This window comes from Hemicordylus capensis, chromosome 3, assembly GCF_027244095.1.
Source record: "Hemicordylus capensis ecotype Gifberg chromosome 3, rHemCap1.1.pri, whole genome shotgun sequence".
NCBI lineage: Eukaryota > Metazoa > Chordata > Lepidosauria > Squamata > Cordylidae > Hemicordylus > Hemicordylus capensis.
This window is the reverse complement of record NC_069659.1, coordinates 267,611,135-267,632,297: the sequence shown is the minus strand read 5'-3', so window position 1 is coordinate 267,632,297 and position 21,163 is coordinate 267,611,135. Positions and strand designations below refer to the sequence as shown.

The window sequence follows — 21,163 nt, the reverse complement described above, 5'->3', positions numbered from 1 at the left end:
TGAATAGGAACAGTAGCTCTCCTCCAGCTAAATATGAGCCACCACTTTAAAACATGTCTCTTTAAGCGTTAGAAGGGGCTTTAAAGTAGCAACTCAATAGGTTCTCTACTAGGTTCTCTACCTCTGCTTGAGCTTTCCCCCCCAATATTGGCATTTTCTGTGAATTCTGTAGTTTATCTCCATAACCAGCAGAGAAGAGAAAATGCTAACCTATCTAATCAAAACAAAATACACATAAGAGCAGCACTGCTGAATAAGACCAAACGTTTATCAACTTATTATTTATTTATTTATTTACACAGTCAGAGAGGTGTTATTGACTGGTTTGTTTTATCCAGACATTGAGTCCTTCCCAAGGACCTGGGATGGCTGAATTTTATTGTCAATGTTGATGCTGTTGTTATAGATATCGTCGCAGAATATAGGCTGTTCCCAGTAAAGCTGCTTTTTGTAATTGGCTGATGGTGATTTCTGTGGCCCCTATGGTGTTGAGGTGCTCTTCAAGGTCTTTTGGAACTGCACCCAGGGCACCAATTACCACTGGGATTATTTTGGTCTTTTTCTGCCACAGCCTTTCAATTTCAATTTGTAGATCTTTGTATTTGGTGATTTTTTCTATTTCTTTTTCTTCTATTCTGCTATCCCCTGGTCTTGCTATGTCGATTATTTTAACTTGTTTTTCTTTCTTCTCGACTACAGTGATATCTGGTGTATTGTGTGGCAGATGTTTGTCTGTTTGTAGTCGGAAGTCCCATAATATTTTTACATCTTCATTTTCTACAACTTTTTCAGTTGTATGGTCCCACCAATGTTTGGCTACAGGTAGCTTGTATTTTTTGCAGATGTTCCAGTGTATCATCCCTGCTACCTTGTCGTGCCTTTGTTTGTAGTCAGTTTGTGCAATCGTTTTACAACAGCTGATTAGGTGGTCCACTGTTTCATCTGCTTCTTTACAAAGGCGGCACTTGCTGTTTGTTGTGGATTTTTTGACTTTTGCTCTTATTGCATTTGTTCTTAGTGCCTGTTCTTGTGCAGCCAGTTTTAAGCCCTCTTGTTTCTTTCTTCAAGTTGCCATTCTTAAGCCATTGCCAGGTTTTGGTGATGTTTGATTTTCCACTTATATTGTGCAAATATTGACCATGCAGTGGCTTATTTTTCCATTTTTCTGCTCGGTTTTTGACTTGTTCTTTCTTGTAGGCCTGCTTTGTTTCATTGGTGTTGAATAGTTTCTTCTTGTTGTTGCTGTTATTATCATTATTATTATTATGATTATGATTATCATCATCATCATCATTATTATTATTATCATTATTATTATTTCTATACCGCCCTTCCAAAAATGGCTCAGGGCGGTTTACACAGAGAAATAACTAACAAATAAGATGGATCCCTGTCCCCAAAGGGCTCACATTCTTCTAAAAAGAAACACAAGATAGACACCAGCAACAGTCACTGGAGGTACTGAGGTGGGGGTGGATAGGGCCAGTTACTCTCCCCCTGCTAAATAAAATCAACACATTAAAAGGTGCCTCTTTGCCAAGTTAGCAGGGGTAATCTTTTTAGAGAGATTAGCCAGATGCCTACAAGAAGCCAAACAGTCCTACTCTGTTTTTATCCCCCAAAACCTGGTACTAGGATGCATATAACCCTTGAACAAGATTTCATTTGGCTATCATGGCTAATAATTTGATTAATCCCTCTTTTAAAGTCATCTTGCGAATGGCCATCACCATATCCTATGGCAGAAAATTCAATTTTGTGTCACGTGGAAAAATCCTTTTTTCTGTTTTAAATCTACTGCCAAACAATTTCACTGGTTGAATACCATTCTCTAGACATATTGTAGCCCACAGGCCCATATTTCTACAAGTCAACAGGGGTTTTGCTGAGAGGAGAAAGAAGCAAAAAATCCCCCTTCATGTGAACTGCCCTGTGAGGCAAGCCTGCAGTACAGCTGTTTTGCCCACTCCACCCTCCTAAGGCTGCAGAAAATGTCAGCCATTCCATATTGCTTATTGGATGTTATGGTATGACTTTCCTATCTCTACCCTAGATCTAGGATGGGGTCACGCTACAGAAGAATTCAATTTGCCTTAATCACTGCAGTCAGGAATTTACCATTATAAATCCATGTGAAAATTGGTGACACTATTTCATGAAAAAATCTAGGAGAATGGCATTTCTGTTACAACTACAACACACTGAGGACATTCACACAACTGGGTGGGCAGGGCGGCGGGTAGGCTGGTTGAACTCACCTTCCCCCCAGATCAGTGCTTGACCTTCCTGGGATTGTGGACCATGCTTCTGGAGGATCCATGCTGCATGATGCAACACAGAGCTCCAGAGGCCAAGATGATGCATTCCAGCCTCCAGATATCCCACAAGCACTGCATGACATGCACAATGCATTGGGGGAGTCCCCCAGGAGATGCGCGCTCTAGGCACTCGTCTCTGTGTCCGCTAGGGCTGAATGTAGCCCCAGCAAACACATGATCCTGGAACCCAGGTTAAGGGCTCACTCAAGCTCTTACGCCCAGCTAAGAGCCGGGTTTCAAAGCATGGCTAGGTGGTGCTGCCCTGCCAGGATCAGGCCCAATCCCAGCGGTTCTGACGTGCAACCTCACCCAAACTGAGCCTCCCTAGCCTGGGTAAGGGTGCGCATGAGAACAGCCGCAACGTTTCAATAGACACTCATGTCATCACTGAAATGTTCTAGTTTTGTTATAACTGGGCATTACCAGACTGACTTACCCTATGAAATGAGGTCAGTGTTATTGTTATACAACACAATTCTAATACAAAGCATCATACTTTCAAAGAAATGCACTTCATCCATCTTCCTGAACGGATTTTATATACATATATAAAATAAATATTCAGTTACTTTGCGTTTCTCCCAATAAATAATCCTATCATCTGGCCTTTAATTCTATTAAAACATATTCTAAGTGATAAATGGTCTGCATACACAATTTGTCTACCTGTTGAGTTTTGTCATTAATATCTACCCTTTATGACTGTCTAATTCCAGAGCATGAGAGAATCCAATTGCCCTCGTGTTTTGAAAAAAAGTAAGCCCAACAACTTTACTTACGCATCAGGCTGTAAATGTGCTTTTCTGCAACATGTTCCGTAAACAGTTTTATAAGGTCGTTTCTTAAGTCTCGGTTAAGCTTGGTTTCTATGTAAAACTTATTCTGAAAAACAAGAGAGAAAACTTAAGTGTTTTGAGAGTACAGCAACATGAATCAGAGAACTAAAAAAAATCAAAAAAGCAGCATTATTCACTGCTTTTTCTACCCCTTCCCATCAGAAGCAGAAATTTGTATTATTATTATTTTTACATTTATATCCCACTCTTCCTCCAAGGAGCCCAGAGCGGTGGACTACATACTTGAGTTTCTCTTTCACAACAACCCTGTAAAGTAGGTTAGGCTGAGAGAGAAGTGACTGGCCCAGAGTCACTCAGCTAGTTTCATGGCTGAATGGGGATTTGAACTCGGGTCTCCCCGGTCCTAGTCCAGCACTCTAGTCACTACACCACGCTGGCTCTACCTTTTGTATGTTCAAAAGCACAAAATGAACAGTACAGCAAGTACAATAAGAGAATTAAAGACAACTTGAGCAACCAAGGCCGTAGGCAGTTTCTGAAGAGAGATGCCAGAATATAAGTCTGATTGAAAGCCCCAATCCTAGGCAGGCAAGGGAAGGCACTGGTAACAGAGCATCAAGGGAAGTGTCCTGTCATGCCCTTCATTATTGCATCACATATTACTATGCTAAATCCTTTTATACAAATCTAAAATCCTACATTTCCCCCTTCTCTCAATAACAAAAGAGATAGCCCCACCCCTACTCTTTCCCTTCCAGAACTGTAGCCTCCATCAGACTAGACACACACACTTTGCTTCAAGGTGTTACTGTACCTATGAGGTCACTATCAACGGATAGAATTGTGCCCTCACAATATAGCTTTAGCACCATTTTGCATCATCTCATACTGCACGGGAAATGGCAATGGTAAACCCCTCCTGTATTCTACCAAAGACAATCACAGGGCTCTCTGGTCGCCAGGAATCAACATCGACTCGACGGCACAATTTATCTTTACCATTTTAAGAGACAGAAGCCCAAGCAAATCAGTTTGCCATATTAGCCATGATGAGAATTCCTCCGTCCTCTGGCAAGTATAACAATCCCCAGACTTCCAGAGCTTACAAGGGGAAGCAGGATTAGCCCTGCAATCGTGCTGTGCTGCAGAGATGCTCTAAGCCAGGGATAGGCAACCCTGCAGGGGTTGCCTACCCCTGCTCTAAACACTTGACTCAACATGAGGTCATGTCAAGAACAAAACTGCACTCCTTCATTGGAGAGGGGCAGGTCCTTGCAACAAAGGCTAGTCAACATTTGTGAAGAAGTCCTTTCACTCATGTTTATGCTTTATACTTGTAGCTAAAAGTTTACTAAAGCACTATAAAAAAAAAGCGTTCAGGAGGAATCTACATCTCCAACTTCTAGAATTCTAAGGGATTATGTGGATTTCTATCCTGGTTTTGATAAGATACAATAGACATAGTAACCTTCCACTTTGGAATCCAAACACAAACAAACCAAGCCCAACAGAAGCAAGAGCAGGATCAGATGTTTTTATCTGTCTCCCTCTCTCTTCTGCTTCTCCCTCACAGGGCAGTTGATGTTCAACAGATTACTTACTCTAGCTGCTCATGGATGGAAGCAATATGGAAGCATATAAAATGAGATGTTAAAAAGGAAGCTTTTTCTGCAATTTCTATCCATTTTTGCCATCAAGTAATATTTTTATTTATTTTATTATTTTTTACATTTTATATCCTGCTCTTCCTCCAAGGAGCCCAGAGCGGTGTACTACATACTTGAGTTTCTCCTCACAACAACCCTGTGAAGTAGGTTAGGCTGAGAGAGAAGTGACTGGCCCAGAGTCACCCAGCAAGTATTTGGCTGAATGGGGATTTGAACTCGGGTTTCCCCGGTCCTAGTCCAGCACTCTAACCACTACACCACGCTGGCTCTTTCCTATTTCTTGTATGGAAATAGTCCATATAAGACTGAATCCAGAGGAGCCCAGGTTGAGTGAAAAGGCTCTCAAAAGGGTGACATGATTTCTGCCAGCTCCCCTCCAACAACTGACCCTCATGCTGTATCTCACACCATTCCTGTGCCTCTGACCCTGCTCAATATCAGACAAAGGCTTTTCAAGGCCACTAAGTGCTGCAGCGAAGAAGAGGGATGGAAAAGTCCCATTCTGCAAGTGGAACACCAACTGTAGTTCTCTGACCCAACCCAAAGTGATAACACAGTTCAATGCTAATACAGCATTAAAAGTGAGAACTCCCCTGCTTGTTAGTAGAACAGGAGACCATTTTTTCTTAGGAGAGATCTCCTACTGACTTAGCACATCGCTATTGCCTGGCTTCACATGTCAAATATATTTATTACATTCTAGATGATTACGATGAATATTCATCATATTCTAGATGAATACGAATAAGCTCTAGTCCAGGAGAGCTTATGCTATAATAAATCTATTCGTCTTTAAGGCGCCACAGGTTACTGTTTTAGAGGAGTGTGTGCAAGATTATGTCTGTCCATCATCATCATCATCATCATCCAACTCTGTCTTCTCCGTTTTATATGCTTAAAGGGCTCTGGCTCTCTCCTCCTTTTACTGTACATGCACAAACACTCGTAGTTATAAGCAGCCTTGAGGCATTGGCCACTGGTGGACATGATTGCCTAGAATGTCCCCATAGGTTGTCAACCAGATTATTTACTCTAACAAGGCCTGAAACTGCAACTGTGGAAATGATTAATCTGACTATACCAGCAGAAGATATGCCTGCTCCAATAAAGTACCATACCATATTTTAGCACAACATGACAATACATTAAAGCATTAGAAATACTCATACCAACCTGTTGTAAAGAACATAAATCTACAAAGTGCACAAAAGTACCAGAATCAGAGTTGCTTATTTTAAGCTGAGGTATAACAAAATGTGATGACCCCAGAGGCTGAACACACTATAGTACTCTTCAAAGTTTTTGCCGTAACTTCAGCCAACATACAATACAGAAAAAGGATACAAACTGACCAGCATACATAATTAACATAAGATAATGAGGAAAACTAAATCATGTGGAGGAGGGAGACTAAAGCCTGAAAGTAAGTTCAAAATACAGTGTCTTGGATGCTACAGGAGGAATTGTGGCGTTGCTTAGGAAACCACACAATAAACAGCAGTGAAAATATTGGTGCATAATATTCATGGCTTCTATTGCCTATATACTTATGTACAGAGTATGATAAGCGTCTTCCAAATTGAGACGTGTTTGCACCAGAGTAAATCTACTCAAAGAGGCTGGTTAAAATTGTAAAGAACAAAAAAGAAAAATAAACTTTATTCAAAATAGTACAGAAAGCTTCTGTCTGAGGCTCTCTCAGCTTTTTTTACAGGTAAAAATACTCAGTAGGTTACAAGATTCCTTCCAAAAAGCACTCCAGCTGAGTGCCCTGGATGGATGGGCACACAGATTATTGTCTCTTAGCTTAGTTACATTACAGGCACATAGTCCTAGACCAGTTGCAAGGATATACAGAACACACGAACGGGAAATAAACATCTAACACAAGGGTCTATGACAACTCGCCACCAGTCAATTGGACGTGGCCAACTCGCCGCAGGGACAACTCGCTGCAGGGAACAACACCCCCCCACCACCACCACCACAAGCCTGTCCTGTCACTTTGGCTTTCGATCCAGAGGGGACAAGCAGAAGGGAGTGGACAAGTGGGAGGGAGGGTGGCACCTACCACCCACCAAAGCATGTCTTTCACGTTCTACAGTGGAAGGAAGAATCTCTCTGCATTCCTACCTGTGGGGTTGTGCCTCATGAAAAGTGAAATGTCAGATGTGGAGCCTGCACCAGAGCTTTAGAGCAGGCAAGCTGTCATTTTCCTCCTCATATTGCCCCTCTGTGGGTCTCCCCAAAGCAGCAGCAGACCTTGCTGCTGAGTTCTCTTATTAAAGCAGAGTACCTCAAGTGTATACTAGGGATATTAACAGAATACTTGGGGGATCTGGTGTGTAGCTGAATTTTGAATTGTTTGGCAAAACTCTTAGGAGATTTCCTGGCCAAGGTGTGTGTGCATGTTATATTGTTGTTTTTATTCTCTGCAGGAAAGTACAACTCACTGCACCCTATGGCCCAGCATAAAACTGCTTATATGGCAGAGAAAATATCAAGATGCCACACCAATCACTCACTCTGCAGGACTGTACAGACAGGCTTTTATCTATTAATTTATTTTTGGATGAACAAGAGACTGGGCAGTAGTCTGGGCTGCATTATCCGCATGTTGAAAACTGGCATATCTCCTAGCATCCTCCCCATATAGAACACAGCCTCTTGTTGGACACTGTGGCATTTCAAAATAACCACGCAATTGTCAAAACATGCTTGTATCTGGTGTGGTGTTAGACTGTCTAAGAATCTCCCTGCATTCCTACATGTGGGGTTGTGCCTCATGAAAACTGAAATGTCTGGTGCAGATCAATTTCCCTACTCTGGGCCCAGCCCTGTACAACTGCCAGAGCTTGGATAAGTGTATACATGCTCAGGCTTCTAGATATCTGCAAGTCCACAGTATAACTATTACTGACTCCGGAGCAGTATTATGACCAGAACGCAATACTGGATCAAAATAGCCCTATTTTCATATTTGTCACCAATCTGAACTATTTATCACCTCTGGAGAGATGACAAAAATGCAATAGTAAAAAATCAAAAAACATTTGTGACTCTTCTCAGATGGAAATTTAGCTGCCTCTCGCCTCCCTCCCACTTGTCCCCTCCAGATCGAAAGCCAAAGTGACAGGACGGGCTTGCGGTGGGGGGGAGTTATGTTGTTCCCAGCGAGTTGGCCACATCCAATTGACCGGCGGCAAGTTGGCTACGGCGAGATGGCTGCGGCGCGTTGTCCCATTCCCGAATGAGGAAGATTTTGCAGTTCCTCCACCTCTTCTGAGGTGACCAGAGTATGTCCACCTGGAAGGAATGAAGCCCAATTCAGACATTATGGGGTACAAGTGTACAGATGTCTGTACTCTAGCACATCTGTTTGTTTGAATGACTATATCTGTGTTCATTTTAAAAGTGATCCTGAATCAAAATAAAAAATAAAATAAATGATACAACTGACCAAATCAAAATCAAAAATAAAATAAAATAAGTGATACAACTGACCAAATCAAAATCAAAAATAAAATAAAATAAATGATACAATTGACCAGTGGTGAGTTGTCCCATTTCCCTAACACAAACTGACTAACGAACAAGGCTAAATTTCCAGAAACCAGAAGCCCTGGCTTCCTTCCCCCTTGAACTCACTCCAAACTCCAGGAGAGAATTCAAGCCCATGCAGTCTTATATTCCAAGAACTGCAATCTTGCTTTCTTTAGCCATTTCCCTGGCCACACAGCCTGTTGCAAGCCCAGGCTAGCTTCAACTGAACAAAGAAACCCTTCTCTTCATGCCTCATGGCCTTCTAGATTCTACCCAGCTGTGGGCTAATTGGTTGAGCCCTGGAGGTCACCCTCCTGTCAGTTAGGGTTCGCTTATGGTTCACTCTTTAGGGGAAGGGAGGAGCTGATACTGGCTGATTGATACACCCGACACCCACAAGTAACCCTGGTGCACAGTCACCCCATCTGTCACTATGTTATGGAAAGGTACCCACTGGCAATGGGAGTGGAGCACCCCTACAACCCTGTGCTCACAAGCTGGCTGTGTACACAGTTGGATGTTCCTGCAATGAATAAGGCATCCACCATAGCGAGCAGAATTGGGGCCAGTCCAAGGCCCCAGGCAAAGCCCACCCAGACACCCCCCACCTGCCTCAGTTACCTCCCCACCACCGCCCCCATCACCCATTCCTGGCCATAGCAGGAAACAGGCAGGATGGAGCAGAACCTGCAGAAGAAGCACCCCTGCAAGCTCAGGCATGTGTCTATAGTGGCTACTGCAAGATCCACACCTAAAACCCACAGTGCTTCAATGGAGGCTTATTCAGATTCCCTTCTGTTGCTTGACACTATAGCACCATTCCCTGGTCCCTGCTCTCCCCCTGCCCACTCACCACTGCTCCCTATGAACTCTTCAGCCCACTCACATCTGGTTAAGATGGCATTGTAGTCCATTGCATTTTCAGTTCACTCCGCTGATTATCAGTTGATTTTGGGTTTTGGACTGCTTTAATTTTTTTGAAGAGGGAAGAAATTGTGGTTATTAGGCAACCCCCCCCACCTTTATTTCTACCATGTAAGTATGATATTTAGTGGAAATGGGTCCTAAGACAGAAAGGAAGAGAGCTCCGTTGTTTGCTTCACCACCTTCTACTCAAAAGGACTGCCTTTTCTTAATATATGGCAAGTAATATAAAACTATTCAAGCTTCTATGAGTTCACAGCAACCTTTGGTCAATAATCACAACCAGAATAGAAGAAGAAGACAGGATTTCTCAGCAGGAAGATAGGACTCTTACTTTTGAAACAATGACGACTGCAATACAGGGAGTTAACAAGACTCTATAGTATCAAGTTTCTGACCTAGAGAACTCTTTTCATTATTGTAATTTAAGCATTTTTGGATTATTGGAGGGAGCAGAAGAGAATCGCCCTGCTGTTTTTATGAATGATTTTTTGGTGCAAGTCCTGTCACTGCCAGATGATTATGGTTTGGAAATGGAAAGAGTATTTATGTATCGCATTCCAGTTTTGCCATCACATTCTATCAGTAGCCCTTGCCCCTTCATTGTTAAATTTTGGAGACAATCACAGGACTCTGTGGTCACCAGTACAGGACTCTGTGGTCACCAACTTGATGGCACACTTTACTTTACGATTCAAGTAGATCTTCTGAAGCAGGTGCATGAATCTAAAACTATAATTTTTCAAGATTTCTCAAAGGAGGTGGCAGACAAATGTTTATTTTTCAACTATTTGAAGCATTTTCCAAGGCTCGGCAGTTTATTTAACACATTTCTATGCCATCCTATACGCAAGCCCCTAGGCAGTTTACAATTCTCTCTAGTTGGCTAGAGAGAAGAAACTGGATTATTTTATGAAGTTCTAAGTCAAATTTTGTGTTAGATTTCAGGGTAACGAAGATTTTTCAGGATGCTTCAGTCACAGAAAGGCTTATTTCTGGTATGAACTCCTCTGATGGGGACTAAACTGTGTTTTCATTTTTTTTATTTACTGTGAGTTGCTCTTAGTGAACTCTTGTTTCTCTGCAGCTGTGTGCTATTAGGGTAGAATGGCCTTCACATATTTCTACAGGATAGAATGACTTTCACTTATTTTTTTACAGAAAACAGTCCTTGCTTATCTAGTGTAACTATGGAGATGCACTGGAGTGGACAGAGTGAAGTTTTGGTTTGGTTTTATTCCACCATAGTCTGGAAGTATGAGAAGTTTGTTTTTTCCTCCTATTTTTTTCCTTTTGTCAAGTTTTGTATGTGTGTTTTATTATTGGTGTATTAAACTTTTTAGCCTACTTTCCAGCAGCCTTATGAGATCACCCAGCATTCTGTGGGTGTCCGCCCATGTGTGTGTTCCCCGCTATCAACTTTGCAACTCCTGGACCAATATGAACTAAATCAGGTACAGTTGTAGCAAAACATAGGAACACCTCAACAGCGCAGTTTGTGATTATGCCATCCACCCCGATTAAAGATGGTAGATGCGTAAATTTTGGAGGCGCAAGTGCACTAACTTGCAGACAGTCTAACTAATTTGAACCAAATTTGCTACAGCTGTAGGGACACATAGGGATGCTCTAATGGTGTGGTGTGTGATGATGTCATCCACTCCAATTCAAAATGGCGGCCGCGTGAACAGCTGAGGCGCAAGTGGTCTAATTTCTTGACTGTCTAATCCAGGATTTCTTAACCTAAGATGCTTTCTTAACCTAAGTTGGACTACAACTCCCAGAATCCTCAGACATGGCCTTTATGGCTGGGGATTCTGGGAGTTGTAGTCCAACATCATCTGGGGGCCCAAAGTTAAGAAACCCTGGTCTACTCAATTTAAACCAAATTAGGTACAGTTGCAGTGAGTGACAGGGACACCCCAACAGTGTAATTTGTGATGATGCCATCAACACCGATTCAAGATGGTGGACATCTAAACTTTGGAGATGCAAGTGCACTAACTTATGGACAGTCTAACCGATTTGAACCAAATTTGCTAAAGCTGTATGCACACATAGGGATGCCCCAATGGTGTAATTTGTAATGTCGTCATCCACCCCGATCCAAGATAGTGGAATGTGAACTTTTGAAGTGCAAGAGATATAACTTGTGGACCTTGATTTGAACCAAATTTCGTCCAGTTGTAGAGACACTGAAAGGGAAGCAGGCTGATTAGTTCTTACTAGAACAACTTGTTTTGGATTATGGTTAGATTAAAGTTAATAGTTTATTTCCTCTTCTTTATATACATTTATTGCTATGAATTAGAGCATCTACAACATTTGGGGTGTGTGTGTGTGTTGATATTGGCCCTAAACTACTATGGGGGTTAATAGAGTAAATATGTTGAACTGAAATATCAAGCTCAATGACCTAGATAAAATTCAAAAATTCGTTTAAAAAATGCCTGTTTGATTGTTTCTTGGGTTGGGTGGTAGGTACATTGGGTCATGCCCTACCACCCAACCCATCTTGGTGTCCCTAGGACCTACCCATGGAGAAAAATAGGGTGATTTGAGTTTCCCATTGCTCCCTATGGGCATCTAATTCAATTTGTTGAAACGGCTGGCTATTGCTAGCTGGTTCAACGAATTGATTCCTTTTTTTGTGATTCAAGGTAAAATTGAATCTTAAACTATTTGTGCACACCCCTAGCCCATAGTGTCATTATCAATAGTATGAGATTCTTTTAAATGTTTTATACAGGGCCATATTATAGTGTATGCATCCTATTTTTAAAAGTTACAAAGTTAAAAAAAGTTTAGAAAAGAAGATCAAGGAGTTAGGTTTGCATGCTACACACCCCTCCCAGGAGTTGTATAAAGCTTGGTTGGTAGTTAAACATGTTGGTTGTTATACTTAATAAATCATATGCATTTGAGATTGAATTTTGTTAAATTATACTAGACAAAAGTATTGAGGGTGGGGGGAGAAATCAGGTAAGCTTTTGACCTCTAAGCTGAAATAGATAAAACATTTCTTCTGTTTGTGATACCCAAGGTAATATGTCACTCGCTGTGACATTTTAAATGACTTTTTTGAGGATAAAATCTCTCGGATACGGGCCGAGCTGGATTCCAGATTTACTGCAGAGTCTACTGTGGAGTTGTCCAGCAACTCCTCTTATGGGATTAGATTGGATCATTTTCAGTTTGTGACTCCTGAGAAAGTGGACAAAGTGGGGCCCTCCCACCTTCTGCCCCAATACCCATACCCCTTGAGGATCCACTGCTGTCATCATGGTGCTCCAGCTCTGCCAAGGTCTCAGGCTCCAGGAAGTTTTGGATGATGCAGATTATCTAGACCCATTTCAAACTGGCTATCGGGTTGAGACTGCCATGGTTGGCCTGATGGATGATCTCCAACTGGCTATCGACAGAGGGAGTGTGACTCTGCTGATCTTTTTGGATCTCTCTGCGGCTTTCAATACCATCAACCATGGTATCCTTCTGGACTGCCTGAGAGAGGTGGGATTGGGTGGCACTGTTAAACAGTGGTTCAGTGAGACTTGTTCTGTAAAGCGAGAACTAAAGTGTGGAGTTCCACAAGGCTCTATACTGTCTCCAATGCTTTTTAACATCTACATAAAACCACTGGGAGAGATTTTCAGGAGGTTTGGTGCTGGGTGTTATCAATATGCTGATGACATCCAGATCTATTTCTCCATGTCAGCCTCATCAGGGAATGGCATATCTTCTCTAAATGCCTGGTTGCAGGTGGTAATGGGCTGGATGAGAGACAACAAACTGCAGTTGAATTCAAATAGCATGGAAGTACTGACTGTGGGGGGTCGGAACCTAAGAGATGGTTTCGATCTGCCTGTTCTGGATGGAGTTACACTCCCCCGAAAAATCAGGTATGTAGCTTGGGAGTGCTCCTAGTCCCAAAGCTCTCCCTGGTTTCTCAGGTTGAGGCAGCGCTTTTTATCAGCTTCGGCTGATATTTATATTTATTTATTTATCTATCTATCTATCTATCATATTTTTACACCGCCCAAAACTTACGTCTCTGGGCAGTTTACAAGATATGATATGACAGCGATGTCCATTTCTGGAGGTAAATGACCGTAATTATTTATTTGATGTCTCATAAAACAGTGGTACATATGCTCGACTACTGTAATACACCCTACATGGGGCTACCTTTGTACGTAGTCCGGAAACTACAACGGGTACAGAATGCAGCAGCCAGACTGGTCTCTGGGACAACTCAAATGGACCATAACAGCAGTTTTAAGGGAACTGCACAGGCTGCCGATATGTTTCCGGATGAAATACAAAGTGTTGGTTATTACTTATAAAGTCTTTAATGGCTTGGGTCCAGAGTATTTAAGAGAGCGCCTCCTTTGTCATGAACTCTGCCCACTGTTACAATCTTCTGGAGAGGTCTGATTACAGTTGCCACCAGCTCATTTGGTGGCCACCTGGGGCCAGGCTTTCTCTGTGGCTGCCCCAGGGCTTTGGAATATGCTCCCTGCTGAAATAAGAGCATCTCCTTCTCTGTTTGTTTTCAGGAAGACCCTCAAGTCTCACCTGTTCTCACAGGCTTTTAATAAGAATTTTAATAATTTGTTTTAATGATTGTTTTATGTTACTGTTTTATTTGTGTTTTAATTGTGTTGTATTTTAATCTGTGCTGATTTTTAAATATTGTTTTAAATTCTGTACACTGCATAGAAATGTATATATCAGGCAGTATAAAAATAAAATAAAATAATAAGTATACAGATTTTAAATCTATAAATCAGCAATTTGAATTTTATTCTAAGTTGAATAGTAGAAGTCTAGCTATTGCTGATGAAGACACAGGTTGTTTTTTATAGAAAGTATTCCTTCCACATTTAACACACAATCAAATGGATTTTCTTACAGCACCATTGTCTTTAGAAATAATGGATCCTATTAGAGCTATGAAGTGTAAAAAACCTCTAGGGCCAGCTGGGCACGGGAATTTTATAAGAATTTGATTTTTAGCACCTATTTTGTTGGAGGCTTATAATGAAGTGTTTTTGAATAAGGGCTTACATCCTCTTTTAATGAAGCTCTGTAGTGATAGTGAGGCTTTAGGGGAGGACTAGGCCTCACTTAAGAGTAACTGCTGGGAGGGTGGGGCTTTTGTAATAAGCCCCAGGAAAATCAGAACAGAAGGACCAATCTAGAGGACTGAGCGGGATCTACACACATAGCTATCAGCAGAAGAGAAAACTTTGTGTTTTGTTTAGTCTATCCCAGGAGTGCCCTGAGAAAGCAGCAGGCTGAGAAAGTGCTGGGGAATTGGGAGGCTGGAAATAGCAGGAAGACCCCTGACAGTAAACAGTAGAATAGGGACCAGTTCAGATAGAAAATCCATCCAATTGCGCATTATATGTATAGATGCGCAAGGGAAGTTAATTTCCTTTATTGTACTGCTTGCATCTGAGTTGCCTGGTTAGTGAAACTCTCTCTTACAATCTGCTTTATGAAGAGACAATTGTTCTTATTGCATACTCTTATTTTCTTTTAATGTAATAATAAACCTTGTTAGTGAAGTGTGCTACTCTTCATTTTGGGTCTGCCTTAGACACACACCTTTGAAGGCCCAATTAACACACAAACACACCTAGGAATCCTATATGGAGAGTGGAAAATTTATTTATTTATTTATTTACCTATTTCTATACCACCCAAAACCTGCGCCTAGGCAGTTTACAATTAAATAAAGTGGATGGTGGTAGCCATCCCTTACAGTCAAGGATTCAATCCCAGTGAACTCCTACCTCCTCCTCTGGCTCTGGTAGGAATTATGACAAGCATATATAAAGGTGATTTTCTCCTTATCTATTCAACTTATATGCTGAACATATAATGAGAGAAGCTGCATTGGAAGAAGATGAGCACCGTCTTAAAGTAGGAGAAAGAAACATAAAAAACCTATCCTAAGCTGATGACACTAGTCTGATAGCTGAGAATGCAGATGAGCTGCAAGCTCTAGTAATGAAAGTCAAGGAGCACAGTGAAAAATGGGACTATGGCTAAATGTAAAGAAGACTAAACTAATGACAACAGGTACAGCAACCAGCCTCAGAACTGACAATGAAGACACTGAAGTGGTGGATAGCTTCTGCCTTTTAGGATTGACCATCAACAGGTTTTTGTTTTTTTCAAAGTCAATACGCAGTAGACCAGTACCTGGTAGGTATGCAATGAAATTCTTGGAACGGATATTTAGATGCCGTGATATGTCTATACCTACGAAGATTAGAATCATTCGGACAATGGTTTTCTCCGTGACATTCTATGGATGCAAAAGCTGGACTTTAAAGAAGCAAGATGGAAAAAGCACTGACGTGCTGGAGAAGACTTTTGAGGAGGAAGCCAGGAAAACAAATAAATGGATCATAGAACAAATCTATCCAGAATTTTAACTCAAGGCACAAATGACCAGGCTCAAACTATCATTAGGGATGGGCCCGGACCGGTCCGGAGGCCATTAAAAAAGCCTCCGGGGCGGTCCGGTTCGGGTGTGTGGGGGTACCTTTAAGAGCGGCGGGAGGGTTTACTTACCCCTCCCGCCACTTTCCCGCTTGGCGCTGTAATCCTAAGAGTAATTGGGGCGGCAGGACACCTCCCTGCCGCCCCTTCCCGACATTGCTTGCAAAAAACCAAACAAACCCCAGCAGTCCTTTGCACCCACACGTGCTTGTCTCTGTGACGTGCGCATGTGTGCAAAGGACTGCTGGGGTTTTTTGCAAGCAACATCAGGGAAGGGGTGGCAGGGAGGTGTCCTGCCGCCCCAATTACTCTTAGGATTACGGTGCCAAGCGGGAAAGCGGCGGGAGGGGTAAGTAAACCCTCCCGCTGCTCTTAAAGGTACCCCCCACCCCAGTGCCGGACAGCAGTTGGCAGTTCCGTGCACACCCCTAACTATCATACTTTGGACACATTATGTGAAGACCCAGCTCCCTTGAGAAGTCCATAATGCTGGGAAAAGTTGAAGGAAAGAGAAGAAGAGGATGACCAGCAGCAAGGTGGATGGACTCGGTTAAGACAACAATGAATACACCACAGAGAGACCTTTAAGATCAAGTTGAAGACAGAATCCTGGAGAGAATCTATATATGTGGTCACTAAGAGTAGTCACCAGCTTGATGGCACTTAATCAAAGATCCTATATTATGTTCTAGATATAGACTTATTTCTTTGTTAGATGTGGATGCTAAAATATTAACTGCTATATTGGCACATAATTGCTGTTGGTAGTTTCAACTATTATTCAATTTTTGTAGACAGGGCTTATTTTGGTTGCCAGGGGTCTGATAATACTAGATTGTTGGTAGATATTATAGCTTTAACTAAAGATAAGGAAGTCCCATCTGTGGTTGGAATGGGTATTAAGTTTAGTTAAGTTTGGATTTCCTGTAAGTTTTTTTGATTGGGTTCAAATGTATGCAGCTCCTATTCATAGCTGATTACCAATGGTATAGTGTCTTCTTCAATTAACTTTGGTCGTAGTACACACCAACGATGTTCCTTATCCCCACTTATGTTTAATTTGGTATTAGAACCTCTGGCTAGTGCAATTAGATAGTCTGAGAATATTCATGGCAGTATACTAGGTGAGGTAGGGTATAAGGTGACTTTATATGCAAATGTTGTTATGTTTTATTGATAAGGTTAGGAATTGATTTTTCTGGCTTATTTCCATAATCCAATTTTTGGTTCTGTATCTGGTTATTCAATAAATTAGGATAAATCAGGTAATGCCTCTGGATATGAAGCACAGTATGAATAAATATAAGATATGGGGTTTTAGGTGTTGCCCAGAATCTTAAATGATAAAATGTATGTATTGCCTAGGCTCAAATATATTTTAAGAGGTATGCCAATGTTTATACCAGTTCCCTATTTTAAGAGGGTATATAGACTGGAGAAAGATCTTGTGGCAATGGGGCCCTCCTGGTAAGTTACAATTGCTGGTGAGATAAGGTGGGCTTAATTTCCCATTTTCAAGCTTACCACTGGGCTTATAATATTTTAGCTTTTGCAGTGGGATGGAATAGGGAGCAGGTTGCAGTTTCACTTTGGTAACTACTTGAGAGCTATTATGTAGCTCCATTAAAATCCTGGCAGGTATTAGGTTTTGTTCATGGATCTCTATTTCTTCCTGCACTTTATGCTACACACTATATATGGAGAATGGCATAGAGAGGTTTTAATCCCTATATGCATGATAGGTTTACATTGTAGGGAAACCAAGGTTAAAGATTGCTTATACTGTAAATCCAGGGGGTGGGTGGGTTATTAATTGGGCTTCCCAAGGCCTTAATAAATTGGAACAGCTAATTACATCTGATTTGTGGTATGTCTTTTTGTGGTATGCCTGCAAAGTATGGGATTTATATATCAATAATGAAAAACAAGCAAGCTTGAAGAGCAAGCAAGAGAAAAGGAGGAGGAGGCGAGCAAAGCATAATGGATGCTCTTTCAACAGTATTTCTGCGTAGTTCTCTGCCATGGTTGCCAAGGCTGACCAATGTGGGGTAGAGTTAACCCATAACATTTGCATTTTCATGATATCCAGTGAAGGTTAAATATGAAGATCAGATGTGAGGGATTTGTTTTATTTTATTTATTTAACACACTTCTACACCGCCCAAAACTCACATCTCCGTGTGGTTTACAACAAACAAGTTAAAACATTAGTTAAAATAAATGATGACAACAACAACAACAAAAACTTAACAGTAGTTTAAAAAAATAAATGACAGTAAAACTTAGAACATTACAACAATTTAAATTAAAAAAATTTTTAAATGATGATAAAATTGTTAAAACAATATTTAATTAAAAGTCTGAGTGAATAGGTGCATTTTTAAAGATTTTTTAAAAGTTGTCAGAGATGGGAAGGCTCTTATTTCAGCAGGGAGCGCATTCCAAAGTTCAGGGGCAGAGAAAGCCCGTCCCCGAATAACCATCAAATGAGCCAGTGGAAACTGCATAATGACCTCTCCTGATTATCTCAAAGGGCGGTGGGGTTCATAACAAAGAAGATGTTCTCTTAAATACCTAGGGCCCAAGCTGTTTAGGGCTTTATAATTTATAAACAGCATCTTGCACTTTGCCCGGAAACATATTGGCAGCCAGTATAGATCTTTCAACACAGGAGTAATATGGTCTCTCCAAGATGACCCAGAGACCAACTTGGTTGCTGCATTCTGAACCAGCTGTAGTTTCCAGACAACATACAAGGGCAGCCCCACATAAAACGTGTTGCAGTAATCCAGTCTGGAGGTTACCAGCACATGTACCACTGTTCTGAGGTCATTTATCTCAAGAAACGGCTACAGCTGATGTATCAGCCAAAGCTGACAGAAGGCACTTCTGGCCACAGCTTCAACCAGGGAGACCAGGGAGAGGCTCAGATCCTGAAGCACCCTTAGATTGCATTTCTGTTGCTTCCAGGAAAGTGTGACCCCATTCAGAACAGGCAGATCAAATTCATCTCCCAATTTTCAACCCCTGCAAAAAGTACATCCGTCTTATCTGGATTCAGTCTCAGTTTGTTATCCCTCATCCAGCCCATTACCTCCTCCAGACAGGCATTTAAGGAGGTTATGCCCCCTCCCGATGATGTTGACATGGAGAAGTCAATTTGGGTATCGTCAGCAGTGTCATCAGCATCAGCACCCTGCACCAAATTTGCTGATGATCTCTCCCAGCATTTTCATGTAGACATTAAACAAGATTGGAGACAATATGGAGCCCTGAGGGACACCATACAAAAGTTCAGATTTTGAAGAACAACAGTCTCCAAGGGACACGATCTGGAATCTGCCTGATAGGTAGGAGTGGAACCACTGCAAAGCAGTGCCTCCACTCCCAACCCCTTCAGACACTCCAGAAGGATACTATGGTTGATCGTATCAAAAGCCACCAAGAGGTCCAAAAGGACTAAAAGAGCCACACTTCCTCTATCAATTCCCAATTTGAGATCATCCATTAGGCCGACCAAGGCACCCCATAGCCCGCCCAAAAGCCATTTTAGAATCAGTTTCCTCCAAGACTGTGGAGAACCTTATCATTTTATACACTCACTCACTCACTCACTCCCACTGGCAGCTTTGGGGGAGTGGTGTGTGGGGACTACACAATTTGTTCAGCTAGCAGCTGTGCATTCCTCTCAAGCTGTGCCATGTGTGCCTGCATGCTGTGTGCAAAAGCCTCATCTGAGTGGAGGAAGCATTCACCCATGGCCTCACTTGCATGGGTAATAGCTGCACTTGTGGAAGCAGCACTCTCTGCAAATTCTGCCCATATAACCACAATTTCTGCTGCCTGTATGTCTGCTGTATGCTCAGCAGCCTTAAGGTAGGCACGCCTCTCTGCCTCTCTTAGTGCCTCCTGGTTCGTGCCAAGTTTGCAAAGGATCTCAGTAGACCACTCACTGGCAGCTGTGTTGTGTGACATGAAGTCTCGGACAAGCTGCATTCTGTTTTCTCTCTTCCTGCCCCTCAGACTTGCTGCTCATTTTGCACTGCTCAGTGGGGCCCTCCCATCTTCTGCCCCACTGGGGTTCTCCCACACCTGTCAATCCCTGGCCCTCCTTGTACCACTTGCCGTGATGCACACAGAGCTTGGGTGGGGAGGAGGACTTCTTAAGGGATGCTGCAGGTGCCACTTCATCTAGGTGATTTGGGGAGCTGCACTGCTAGGCTCCGTGTGCAGCTCATTGGTTGGGCAACAACTTGACATGAAGCTGTGAGGAGCTGTCTGGCAGGGCATGCATTTCCCTGGCACTGACATTCCAGAGGGCTTGAGGGGGTGATGAGATCCCATGAGTTTCCCAGGCCAGTTCTGTGGATGTGCGGAGGGGAGGCAGATACATGTGCCTGTGAGACTGGGTGCCATCTCACAGTACTGTTGCGTAGAGAGCAGATTCCTTGGAGCACAGGTTTTCTTTTGGGGCTGCCCATGCCACCATCCCTTGCAGATTGGGATGCCCACCCCTGCTCCCGAAGCCATGGCTGTCACTGCAGGGGGCTGTACACTGGCTCTGCCCATTGGGAAACTCTGCCTGCATCTACTGTCTGCGTGTATTGAAAACCACCCAGAGATCCGAGTTTTACCACCTAATGGCACAGCCCTGTTTTTGACAGTCACGTAGATGCCCTTATTTATAATAGTGATGGGCAGCAGCCAGACTAGTCTTGTGCTAGTGTAAATGCTGTCAAGCTAACATAAGGATGAAGCACACAGTTGTTGCATAAAGAAATGCATCTCCCTTGCAGGTTAGTTATTCCACACTCCCTTGGCAACTCAGTATATATTATATGCAAATGAGGACCTTCTGGCACAACTTTGTATTACTTTTTGCATGTGCCCATATGTGCGCAGAGAACTCCTTGCCCAACATGTGTTCAGGCAGTTCCTTTTCCATTAGCAGTAGTGCAACTTTACAGAGCACCTCAACCTCAGTAAGTACTTCTTGGAGTGCCACAGTGGATACTACCTAAAAGCTTTCGAAAAGAAATATGTTTGAAGAGAGGGTCAACTGGAGTTCTTTAGGCAAAGAATTCCAAAGGAGGGTGAAGCAACTGAACTGCCCCATGCCCTTGCACATTTCACTGCTCTAATAATGACAACAGGACACACAGCAGGGCTTCATTTGCTGACGTCAAATTATAAAGAAGTACGTTTGGGAAGAGGCACTCCTGAAGGATTGCCAAGTTTTTAAAAAGATCCCCACCCCCTGCCTTTGTTGTGAACTGCCTAGAACCATCAGGAGTGAGTAGTATATAAATATAATATATTGTAATATATAAATGTCTTCTGGTAGCAAGCATGAATTGTCCCCTTTGCAAAGCAGGGTCGGCCCTGGTTGCATTTGAATGGG

The 21,163-nt window shown here is 42.3% G+C and overlaps 1 protein-coding gene across 1 annotated transcript in view; it reads right to left on the bottom strand.

The window, feature by feature from the left end:
• CACUL1 (CDK2 associated cullin domain 1) overlaps positions 1-21,163 on the bottom strand; it is an 87,844-nt gene that overhangs the window by 25,857 nt on the left and 40,824 nt on the right. Inside the window, exon 5 of the mRNA XM_053310048.1 lies at positions 3,098-3,200. Coding sequence (XP_053166023.1) covers positions 3,098-3,200 — 103 coding nt within the window. The remainder of the gene's footprint in view (positions 1-3,097; positions 3,201-21,163) is intronic.